General features: G+C 40.4%; 1 protein-coding gene across 8 annotated transcripts in view; it reads left to right on the top strand.

Annotated features, from left to right (window-relative positions):
* The window catches only part of SPAG9 (sperm associated antigen 9), a 63,515-nt gene that overhangs the window by 12,217 nt on the left and 38,492 nt on the right, over positions 1-12,806 (top strand). For 5 of the 8 annotated variants that reach the window (XM_040530775.1, XM_040530771.1, XM_040530770.1 and 2 more), the window contains exons 3-4: positions 6,537-6,607; positions 8,005-8,037. In XM_040530775.1, coding sequence (XP_040386709.1) covers positions 6,537-6,607; positions 8,005-8,037 — 104 coding nt within the window. The remainder of the gene's footprint in view (positions 1-6,536; positions 6,608-8,004; positions 8,038-12,806) is intronic. The other 3 variants (XM_040530776.1, XM_040530774.1, XM_040530772.1) reach the window with 1 other exon arrangement.

Below are 12,806 nucleotides of genomic sequence, written 5' to 3'. Positions count from 1 at the left end.
TGTTTGGTATTCATTTTCATCTGAGCTTGCCAGATACCAGCATTATTATAGTGTACACCAAGATGGACATCTTGATGTATAATCTGAAGGCACCCAGTGCTAGAGATCTGCCGACACCTCACTGCAGAAGCACTTGAATGTAGACGTGTGTAGTTAACAATGGAACTTTAATATGAACTTTCACCTGTGAAACTTAACATTGGTTTGAGACGTCACTCGTGACTTGAGTATCTGCACACGTGATAATATCAGTAACTGGTATGAAATACAGCTGTTGGTAATGCTATTTCTAGGTACAGCTCAATTGGAGTGGTTTTTCTAAGGAATTCAAGAAAGCTTTTTGGTAGGTCATCGAAGCTGGGATGAGAAGCTAAGGCTTGTTCAGGGGAGGTCTCTATTCCCATGTATTTCTCAAGGACTGAAAGCAGGCTCTTTTCCAACAGAAAAGGAACAGAACAAATCAAGTTCTGTATTTCATGATTAATGAATTTGGACCTTAATTTGCTGGGTTCTCCTTAGTGTTGCTCATCTATGTTGGCTTGTTGACAAGGCACGGATACTCCCCCTCCTTCTACACTGTGCCGTGGGTATCGTTTACTAAACTTGAAGAACCCTTCTGTGAGGAGGAGTGTGAGCATCAAAGTGTGCCAGAAACGAGCGCTTGTTTTTGACTAAAGCCTTTCTCAGTCACTTGAAGAGGTGACAAGCCTGGTGGTGTTTCAGGAGCTCCTTGGGCATGCGGGTCCCTCCGGCTGCTCTTGCACCGAGGGGACATTTATTTCCCAGCTCTGCCGCTCCAGCCAGAGCATCTGTGACAAGGCACTGCTGTTACGTAGGAAACAAACCAGCTCCTGCTGTGGGGAATTCAGACCTGAAGGTATCTGGTACCTTTCCGCTTGAATGCGAGTGTGGAATTACCATCTATACCCCCAGCAGTGCATTTCGCCTCTGTTAGTTCTTTATGCTGTGAAAAAGGTGAAGACCAACAACAGTGCTATTACACCTTCAGTTATGGTTCCTTTTAACCTTCTTAAAATAATTTTCCAGTGCTTAATTTTTATGGGCATCTGTGGGCTGCTTTATGTTGAGAAGCAATAGCAATACCTGGTGTTTTGGTGTTGTGGTTATCAGTAGTCCACTAGATGGAGCAGAGGGTACAGTTAGCTCGGGAGTTTGCACTAAGTCACGCTACAAGACTGGAGGCTAAACCAAAATGGAGTAGAAAATAAGAGCAGTGATTGGTCTGCTTTGAACTAATCTATTAATATACCTGAGCAAAAGTGGTCAGAGTAGGTTGAAATCTGCTGACGTGTAATTAACTGCTTGTGTAAATCTATTTTATAAATTGAGTGGCATGCCAGTGGTTTGGGTGATGAATTTCATTATAATTCTATTGTTGTAAATGTTGCAGCAATGGAGAAAATAAGCCTTAAAAGCTTTTTTTTTTAAAATCTTACGTTCCTGAGTTGTCTGGGTTGTCTGGCTTTAAACACGAGTCGAGTTTGCTGTCTTCTGCATTCATGTTGACTTTGGATTTTTTTTGAAAAAGTGACTTGCTTCAGTAGCCAAATGTATAAGCAAATATATTACTTTTCAAAACAAATATTCAAAACTTTCCTCAGTGAAACACTATTTTGGCCAGAGAATAAGGGAGAAGTTAGTGATAGATCCAATTTTTGACTTGATTTTTATAGAAGTTGGCTTGTACGTATCCTTGTTCATTTGAACTTCAGTCTCTGTGAGGGAGCCTGGCAGTGCAGCTGTCTGCATTAATATAATGAAATGGTGGCAGCAGAAAGCTTAAGGAGCTTTTTTTGAAGTTACATCAAGCTTTTGATGATAAATTTCTGTGATTTGAAGGTTTGGCTGAGACAGTGAGTATTTTAACAGTCCAGGGGTGGCAGCGACAAGACCTTGCAGCTTTGTGTGTTGATATTTGCAATCAGTAGAGCATTATCTTGACAACTAAGTTACCTGATTTAGTGTCCTATTTTGTGAACTGAGAAGTAGATCTTGAAGATGCTGGTTGACAAGGAATTGAATTTGCCCCTTGTTTTAAAAAATTGTTTTCTGTGCTGATTATTTCCTGGGCGTATCACTTCTGGGTTAAATAATTGCTTGGCAGCTTCAGTGCTGGTGTTTCAGGCAATGGTTGATATCTGTCCTTTAGCAACTTACTAGATCATAAGGTCCTACTGGCTCATAGAATTGGTTGTACTTGATCTGTAAGTTAACTTTGGTATGGGACTTGCTTTTAAGAACAAATCTGGATGAGAACTGTCCAAGGAGAGCTTTCAGATGGCTTCAGTGTCAGGAAGGGCTCATCAAGTGAGCTGGATCTGCGTCCTGGCTTGTGTAGCAGGAACTTGCCGTTCCTCTTGAAGGTGCCACACAGGTTGGATTTGGCGTTCTAGCAGGTCTGTTTCTCTTTCTCCCCCTCAGGCTTATCAGCAGTTTGAGGCAGAGGACAACATACAGATGGAGGGTGTTCCAAACTTGGTAAAAGCCATCAGACTTGGGAGGTAAGCTCTGATTTTTGAACAGGCAGGGTAGGCAGCTGTGCTGCCTAATTCTTCGTAATGCTGTCAAGTGGTAGAAACTCCAGGGGCGTGTCTAGTTTAATGTATAACCTCCTTTTTTTAGATTCAGTTGGTTTGATTTGAGAGGACTTCAGTTAAGACTGGTACTTCAGGTCATTGAATGTGTTAGGATATTGATAGTGCTGGAGAAGGCTGCAGGCAGACCTTGAACATGAATTTGTGGTGGTGTGCCAGTGGGATGCTTTCACAGTGGCCTAAAATAGTAGAGTACTTGCATTTTGTGCTCTTACTTTTAAAGCTGAGTCTTTTTTGTTGTAGAATGTCAACAAAGCCCACAGTGACTTAATATTAAGACCTTTCCATTTTTGAAATGTAGACTTGCAGCCGTGAGCAGTGGCACTCTTTCAGTGTGTATTACATTTTGCCCCTGTAGTATCTTATAATAAACTTGCATTATATCTCACATGATGTAACAAGGATATAATGGCTTTATAAAGCCATTATGACAGAGGCAATGGGTACTTTGCTTTCAGGTTATGCTCTTGCATAGCAAAACACGTAGGAAACTTCACACGTGTTGCAGTGATAGATTGTGCTAAACAGCTAGAGGGTTTTTAACTTTGTTCCCTGAAACATTCAGACAATGTGCATCATCAAAGTGATTTCATCACTTTGACTACCCATTAAGAATTCAACATCTTAGGAAACATCAGAGGTGTTTTTAATATTGTTACATTAAACAAAAATGTGACTCCTTTGCTTGGATCCCTGGCTGGCTGGCTCTTTGCAGACCCAGCGGTGTTAGGCAGTGCCGGCACTGTTCCTGCTTGGGGTGGATGTTATCAGAGCGGTTCCAGACTTCCACTCTTTTGTGTGGCGGAGTAGAACGGAGCTGACAACAATTCAGTTTAAATGTGCTTCTGTGTGCCACTGGAAGGCATTTCTTCTGTCTCCTGTTTCATTGCTGTGAACTTCCTCTCGCTGCTGACAGGAAGGTGTATTTAATAGTGACTTAATTAGTTTCTCTAGGGTTTGGGGGCCAGAAGCTGATGGTCTTCCTCTAAAATTTTCTGGCTGTTCTTCACCAGGTGCAGGTATCCTCTGTGTTTAAGAGTGTGGTGATCTCTGATCCCAAGGGAATATCTGATCTCTTCCATGGTGTTTAAGTGGAAAAGGGAAGCGTGCTGTGTTGGCTGATGTTTGGTTTGGATCATCTCTTTGGGGAAGCATGTTCTGTGTCAAATCAGTTTCCAGTGTTTATTGTCCTGTTGGTATTGGAAAAGCTTGTTTTGAGGACTGTTATTATGGTATCTGAGGTACATAAACTGAGCATACATCTGCGTGTGGCTGAAACTGCCAGCTGTAGAAGTGTGACGTGAGCATTAAGAAACTGGAGATGACTTCCAGAAGAAAATTAGGAATGAGAAATGCAACTTTCTAGGGCGCTCATATTTTTTTAGACTTCCGTGCATAATTAAACCTGATCTCGAATAAGCATTTTTATGAAGATCTCCTCTTTGACTATTCAGTAACTGTATTTATGTACTACTGTTTTCTATGACTTGATTTCAGGAACTCATTAAAATTGGATGATAGGACAAAATAGTGTGCTTCATTATGGAACTGCAACCCTTGTGAAAGTGTTTGCTATGTAACTAACTATGGGAAGTGCTTTTGTGGGCTTCATGAAGGAAGGTTATGGACAGCTGTGAAGAAAGAAGCATGTCTAGAGCACCACTTTAACTTCCACTAAATACATTGCATAAAGTAATTCTCCCAGAATCTTCCAGCTCAAGTTTATCTCCAGGAGTCGGTGTTGGTTGCGGTGCGCAGACACCGGTGTATCGAGCGGTTTGGGGGTACCCCACCATTGTCTCCACCAAACCCTGGTGTGGTTGCCTTGAATCGCAGCCTCGGTTGCTGTCAGGAAGCAGCAGGGATCTGCATGGAGCTCGTGTTAGTCAGTGCGGGGCTGTGCAGGGCCCCTGGGCCTCTGCCGGGGCACTTGGAAACCGTTTCTAGGGAAGGGAGCAGGTTTCACAAAACATGAAGCTAATTAGCAATGCAGTTTGCATTTTCATCGTTTCCAGGCCGTTTGCCTGTCCTAAAGCAGGTCTTCCACAGCTGAAAGGCTTCCAGGTCTGTGGGGGGGCAGAGAGATGGCAGGGACTCGAGTGCGGCGCCCGGAGATGGGCATTGCCAAGCGGGGCTGCAGGCGCTGATGGGGCCATGGGGAGGTAGAGCTGCTGCGGCCCGGCCTGCAGCTTCCCCCCGGTACTGCTGGGATGCTTCTGATGGGCGTCTGGTGCAAGATGTAGTTTTTTTCTGACTAGAATGCCTGTCATTTTAAGATACTGGGTAAAATTTTTATGTCAATCTTTGTAATTACACATTTTGACACTTGTTTCTGTAGGTGCTTAGCATAGGCATCCTTTTAACTGTATGAGGAGGTTTAAAATGTCTGTCTAAAAATAATAAACTAAATTCTTCCATTCACTAGATACCACTTTTGTGTCCTGCATTGCCTGTCAAAACTGTGCATTGGCGTGTGTATTGTGCTGTAAAATATATGGTGGGGTGGAAACACTTTTACATCGCTTCCTGTTATTTGACCCGAAGAGCTTTTGTTCAGTCTGAAAATGGTGCAGAATTGGAAGCATTCAATCTTGCATTAGTGTAAATAAAGTTTGATTTGATATTTTTGGTGAGGTATTTATAGGTAGAGTGCAAAAGGTTGTGTCAGGGAACTTCTTGTTCTTACAAGAGCAAGATTAGATTAGGAGCTCAGAGTGTTTATACAGATTTGGGTGAACAGACAATTGTGTATTTTGGTTCCAGCATTTAACTCTGGCAAAGGTTTTTTGATTGGAACCTACTTGCAATAAAGCACTGTGCCAAAGTATAGATGTATGGAGCCAAAAAGAGATGAGAACTGACTTTCAGAATACCCAGTCAGCAATGGCAAAATGTGCAAATACCAAAGAAAATGCTAGCATTCATCTTCAGATAATGTGTTTGGCAATGAGTCTCTGGAGGTGAGTAACTATAAATTCTAAGTTTCCCAGGGGTATTTAAACAAATGGAGTATGGGAAGCTACTTCATGGCAAGTGGAATAAGGGAACTGCAGTTACAGAATTTGAGACTCATCCTTATATCACATAAATACCATGTGACAAAATACCCACAGAAAAAGATGTCATTCCCATTTAAGACTGGCAGCAAAAAGTGTTTTCTGTTTTAATGGGGAAAAAAGTTCTTTCAGTTTTTTCCTGAAGGGGGGAAAAAAATCAGTTTGTTCCAGCTCGTCTCCTCTTAATATTAACGTAGTTTCTGAAATGTTACTTTAATCTGCTAGACATATCTTTAATATCTTGGAATGCCTACACAAGTATTCAAATATTTTCTTTCACTGAATTTATTATTGTATTATTATTACCTCAGTGGAACATGAGTGAATGCTAGCATAAAAGCCTTAATTTCTGTACCACAACACATGACTTGAAGCTATTTCAAAATACCTTGTTTATATTTCTACCAGTTAAACACCTCTGGAGATGTGCGTTCATATTTTAGGAACGCAAGGTAGAACTTTTACTGGAGCTTGCAACTCTCATCCTAGATTGAGTGTAGCTATATGTTGTGGCTTCTGCCTCTTGGGTTTTGCATGTTCATGTGCAGAAAAGATCTGGATTGATACAAGCTGTTCTTGAACATAAAAATCCCCTGTCATTGAACTAGCATCAGCTAGGGAAAAGAGTGCTTTGCCTTTCTTATGGGGACTGCAGTTTGTAACATTGTGCTCCTGTTGGTGTGTTCAGGAAGCTCAAGTGATGAGAGGGTAAGGAGGAACTGATGTACTTTCTATTCTGCTCTTTGCTGTTCATTGCTAACAATATTCTTGTCTCTGATCTGGTTGCCTAATCCTGGACAAATCAGAAGTTTTTTTTAGGTTTATGAATATAATTTTAATTCATTTTTCAATTTTTTTCTTCTAGTTAGCAGACTGGAAGAGAGGGAAGCAGAACTCAAGAAAGAATACAATGCTCTTCATTCAAGACATACAGAGGTGGGTCATTATAATGAGGTACTATAAAAATGTATATCTAAGGAAGACGTCCTATCCCGAGCAACTGAATATTACTGGATGTTTAATCTATTCCCTGATACTTGGATATTTGTTTTCTTAATGTTGGCTGTAGCCAGCTGTCACTTGAGATTTGGTTTTCTTCTCGTTCATATCCAGGCATATGTTTTTTTTTCCATGTTAATTTGATTATACCTTTGCCAATTCTATAGCTTTCTCACACTTTCAGAACAACAAAAAAAAATTGCTTTTTCATATTTTAAAGATAACTTTTGAAAGCACACTAGCAGACTTCAAAGAAACAGAAACAAAATCACAATTTCAGTTCTCTTTCCAGCATTTTTCTGTGTTGGTCTTGTGGTGTTGAAGAAGCAAATACCTTCAAAAGTTGTCCTTCTACTGAATGTTGTGATCAGAAGACCTTGCCATACTTATTGATAGCTGTTAAAAAACAAACAAACAAACAGTTCTTGCTGATGAACACAGGACAAGTTTGACTTTGTCTATGAAGTTAAATAAAAACAAATAGCCACAGCGCTAAAGAACTTTCTATAGCATAAAGGCACTTGCAGTGCTTTGATTTTTAGCTGAAGGCTGTTTTTCTCATGCAGGGATGCTTACTGCCTAGTTAGTATATTTATTTTAGTAAGGAAATCACTATGTTCTCCGAATAATTTTGATCAGTCTGAAGTACTCAGTAGCACAGTTCTTGTTTTTCCCCTTACCCTGATTGCTTTGCCTTTCTTATTTGAAAGGTCAGATGGCTGATTTGGGAACATTAGTAACAGAGGGGAATGTGATATTGACTATTTGTAGTTTAAAGGATGCTGGGGAAGGAGAAGCAAGCATCAGTGTTGGGTTTGGTTACCTTTAATACTTAGCATGCTCATCTTAAAATTGCTTTAATACTGACAACAGCTGAAAGTCATTTGGAACTGCAGCCAGCATATAGCATCCAAGTATTGCATGACAAGACCTCTACTTTTTGTATTTTTATAATTGTGTATTTGCTGTAATCTTAATCTTTGCTTAATCTTTGTGTATTTGCTGTAATCTTAATGTATTTAAGATCATGTTTGTTACTAAATAGTTACTTTAGAATGCTGCATCTGTTGAAAACTGGAAACTTAAGTAAAACAAGAAGTGACAAAGCTTAATTGTATAAGGCTTGCTTCCTTTTGAATTGAAAGTGCTTCAGAGTACTGTGTGCCTTCGCAGGCTTGGTTTAGTTTAGTTAGACCCTACGAGTTACTACCACAATAGAAATGGCACAATTTTTTATCAAATCTTCTTTTGCAGAGTTTGAGGTAACTAAATGTATTGGGCACCAGTAAATCAGTGAGATGCTAATGGAACATTCTGAATATCTTTTTACGTAGGTTTTGCTCCAAAATGGAGGACAACCTCTGCTGGTTTGATTCCAATTTATTAAATGCTTTTACATCTTACATTCACTTTCTTTGGTGTAGGGAGAGGTTTCCTTGGGCTTTATTATCACTGAGGTGACTATGTCCTTCCTTCATAAAGAAATGAGTTATAATGTAATATGGTATATCCATACCTCTGTGCTCCTAAAAACAGGTCTCATGTTTTCTGTGCTTCCTTTCAGCATGCTTGCTGCCTTTGTTCTTCATTTGTTCCCTTGTTTTAGCATTTTTTTTCATGTTTCACCTCTTTCTTTGTTTAGCTAACTTCTTACAATTCAAAATACTAAGGAAATCAGGATGGTGCAGAAAAAACAAGTTTTATGTAATTTCTAAAAACAAACACCCTTGCCGTGGGATATTTCTGCTTTTGTGTATGTAGACTTTGACCTCTGTCTTTAGGTGACGTATATATGTTACAAAGTCATACAAAGCTCTCAGGCCATCAGCTGACATCTACTGAAATACAACAGTATATTAAAGATAAAGCATGGAGAGTTGTCGGGGTAATGGATTTGTGGGCTGAGAAAGCTCAGCTCTGGAGTGAGGACTAAGGACAAAGAATAGCTCCCATCAATGTGATTGTTTTTAAAAGGTTAGGTGTCTTTTTAACAGCTTGTGACAGCCCTCAGGAAGTTAATTAGATATTCCTTATCTTTGCTCGTAGCTATATTTTTGGTTATAATTAGAAAGACCATTGCCAATTTTGTAATCTGTGAACTTCTGAGACAGTCTGAGGTATGTGAAGAAGATCATTATTTGAGTGCACATTTCTGGTGTGTGTTTGAGACTTAAGGACTGGCAGAGACTGATAATAGTCCCATTCTTCCCTCTTCCCCATTGTGATTTTCTGCTTCCCCTTCTCCTAACAAATCTTCATGTTTTAGGTCTACAGGTCCTAATGCAAGGTATTTTGGCAAATACTCAACCTACTTTAAGCAGTGTTATCAAGTGAACAGGTTTAAATACTTCAGTTACAATACATATTTCTAAAACCTTTTTTACGTTGATGTTTTTTCTAGGAAGGAATACTTTTTTCCTTCTGAATCAGCTTCATCATTGTCTTTGCAAGTGATCTGGTTTTGGTATTTACTGAAATGACAATTGTTTTTCTTTCAGTTGACCAAATAACGAATGGAGCATTAGATTATTTTTTTTTTTAGCTAAGATGTTGGCAGTGAATTGCTCTGACAGATGTCACATAAAAGATGCGGCTTGCCTGTATTGCCTGTATTTTCTGCCATCTTAATTTCTACCAGTTTTTCCTCTATTCTCCCTGGCTTCGCTATTGCTTCCCTTCATCCCCCTCTGTCCAGCTTCTTCAATCACAGCTTAATATTTCAGACTTGGATGGCTTCCTCTTCTAACTCTGGACTTCCCTGAGGCTCCGTGGCCATGCTGTCAAGTGCTAGGAGTGCTCTGCAGAGCACTGCCTGCCAGGGACGGTGCTCTGCGTCGCAGCCCAGGGCACCAGCCTGCCCTGGCAGTGGGGCATCTGTGCAGCTGCAGAGGCAGCAGGACTGCCCTGACTTGTTAAAGCTCGCAGAAGAGGCTTTAGCCCTCTTCATCCTTCTGTCAAATTAGCCTATGTCTGTCTTTCCAGTTCTACGTACACTGGGAGATGAGCTAATGGGTGTGAGTGCCATATATTCCATAAGCTTCCTTCCCTGCTAAGCCTGTGCTTGAGCTAACTGGCTTGATTTTAAATTGGTTAGGGCGTGATAACCTCAGCATTTAGTTGGCACATTTGAAGGTGGAGCATAGCTAGGCATTTGTAGCAGGTACTTGAGATGTTGGTTTGTTCAGTCACAACAGAATGCATGAATGCAGCCTGAGCATGTTCTCACATCCTTGTGGTGATTCCGTGTTTAGCTAACGTGCTCTGCTCCCTTGTCTTTGCTCTGCTTACAGCTGGTTTTGGTCTTGTACTAATATTGCTGTGCTTTAACACTCGGAGCGGATGAGCAATAAAGCAGCAAGCAGAAGTTCCTGGAGTCTAACTTCTGGAGATAGGTATCATTTCCATCTTCCTAGAGCTGTAAAAGACCAGATGCAGGAGATGGTCACGCAGCCACGATGACAGTGTGCTAAAAAAGCTAAAGGGTTGGACATGGTCTAATCCAAAAATCTCTTAATCTTTGCTGTGTAGAGTAAGGAAAGAATTCTGGTATGCAGTTAGAGCTTCTCCAATACAATTCTATTAAATATAAAATTGACTTCTTATATTGCCTGTATAAGAGCAGACCTGTTAACTGCACGTACCTGCTGGAATTTGCTTACCTGTGCTGCAAAGAGGTGATGCGCTCCTTCTCGTGACTCAGAGCAAACCCCTAAAGTAGCATGTAAAGGGGCATATTTTCTTTGCCCTATCAACTATGTAGCAACAATTTTTTTTAAAGGTTTGTCTAAATTGTCTAAAGACTGTTATGTTTATTACTCAGGAAACCAGGGCGAAGCACTACTTAGCATTTACTTGACAGTTGACTAACACCTGTAGCACCTCTCTGCACAGATTTCCACAATAAAACTTCTGCTTAAGCAAGCACTTTTTTTATCTTTTGGGAAACACAAGGCTAAGATGGTTCGATATTGTTCTTCTTGACACAGAGAATATGGGCTTAGTTTAATGAAGCATAATTGGGCCATGCAAGTTTCTCACTGTTTTGCACTGATACAATGTGACAGAACAGTGAGCCTGTCCCTGGCATTGGGTGTGCACTTTGTCAGGTTCAGTTGGATAAACAAGTGTCCTGGGCAGGTCACAGTGTGGGGAAACAGGAAGAGAAGGCTAAATGGAGAGGGATGCTTCCAGTTTTGGCTAGGCATGGGGACCACACTTGGTGTCTTTGAGGTTAGACTTCAGGTATTTGTTTCAACACAGCGTTTTTCTAAAGTCTTACGCTAAACATTGGCACCTTGATGTAAAAGCCTGGTTTTAGCATCTTTACATGCTATTGTAACTGCCAGCAACATCGTCTTTTATGTGGATAAAGAAGCATCGAGTTCATCAGTGGGAATGTTACCGAGGTGACAAGCTCATCACAAACCCTTAAAGGTAAAAGAGTTACATGGAAGTATGTTTAGGACTTATGTACTGAATCAAGGAGATTCTAAAAACGTCCATTACCTTAATAGGTCTAGATTATGTGGGACACAGAAATGTCTATATATACACAGTTGGTCACACGTTCCCAAAGGGAAGAGCTGCTTGTGCCAAACCTGGCTGGATCTGCAGGCTGAACAGTGAGCACTGTTGTGCAGAGCCTCGTCTGACAGTGAAAGAATTGCCAACTGCTGTCCTCGGGGGGCTGTAGCCTTGACACAAAAAGGAATGAGAGGTGAAAGAGAAAGGAAGGCATAAAGGAGATGCTTTCAACTCAGTTAAAGAAAAATGCCCAGACTGGGGTTATGGATTTGTACACCTTTGTTTGTGGCAAAAGAAGTAAAAGGCTTGTGTATATTGAGGGATTGTTTGTAAGGGTAGGAATACAAACTAGTGCCAGGATGTTCATCTTTCACTGAGCACAGAAGTTTGAGGAAGAAAAACCTGTAATATTTCATACTTTTAGAACTTGTCACATGCTGTATGCGGTAACAAAACTGAGTGTTTTTTGAGATGGAAAGACATTGGATGGCTGCTGCTTCTGTTCGAGGGGAATGACTTGAGTATTGACACAGTAATGTGTTCAAACAGTCATTATAGTTGTCTACTTCATGTGCCCTGAAATGAGCCAATAGGAATTTTGAAATACTGTTAACTATGTAAGTTAACTTTCCAAGTTTTGAGCTTTCTTTAATCCCTTCAGCTAATGGTAACTGAGCAAAGTATTTAATCACAAAAATGATGAAGAATGGTTGGTATTTATTATGTTGTCTTTGGAGCAATTGGTCATATTCAAAATACTTGTGACCTTTGGAGGCAGCAAAGTGCACTGTCAGTAGGAGAAGGTTACGAATGATTAAATATTGACTGCAACTTCTGTGAAAGAAGAGAGTAGCTGTAGTCCTTTATTTATCATCTGTCTTTTTCTATAACTTTGTAAGAGTAGTAGATACTCCATTTCTGAAGTTATCAATAACATTAAAACTTGAGATAGTTAAGTGTTCTCAAAACTCTTGATTGAATTTTGAGCACTCTGACTTCTAGCATGTTATTTCATGAGACATTTATTTGGGTGAAGATGTTGCACTTCAAGGATATGCTGAGGCTCAGTAATTTAGGTTGAAAGGGCCGCTGCATGTCATCTGGTTCAAATCCCAATGGTTTTGGAGGGAGTCTTCAAAATTTTGTTGCAAAGGAGCACTTTGAGCTAACTCCTCAGTGAATTACAGCATTTATCATTTCAAGGCTTTGATTATACGGATTTCTACAGGTTGAGAATCCATGGGCTGTGTCTCATGTTGTGTGATCTCTGGCACCAGCTGTGTAGCCCCTCATCCCGTGCATAGGGAAGGAGGATGAGGAATTCAACTCCTTGCAGACGATATTCCAATATTGTCAGGTTTTATGCTTGTGACCCTGGATCAAGGCAGTGTGTCAGCTTTACATAGTTTTTTCTGACTCTGGGCACACCAGAGGCATCTGTAGCCTGGATCTGTGGGGAGATTGTGCTGCATTGTGTGTGCATGTGATGCGTATGTTTGCCTTTCTCATCTTACTTTTGTGTTCTTATAGCTCACACACTTTATGCTGAAGCATGAGATCTATGGATTTGCTGCTTTTACCATCAGCATTATTTTCATCTGCAGAGCAATAC

Source organism: Cygnus olor, chromosome 18, assembly GCF_009769625.2.
Source record: "Cygnus olor isolate bCygOlo1 chromosome 18, bCygOlo1.pri.v2, whole genome shotgun sequence".
Classification (NCBI taxonomy): Eukaryota; Metazoa; Chordata; class Aves; order Anseriformes; family Anatidae; genus Cygnus; species Cygnus olor.
This window is presented reverse-complemented; position numbering and strand designations above follow the sequence as displayed.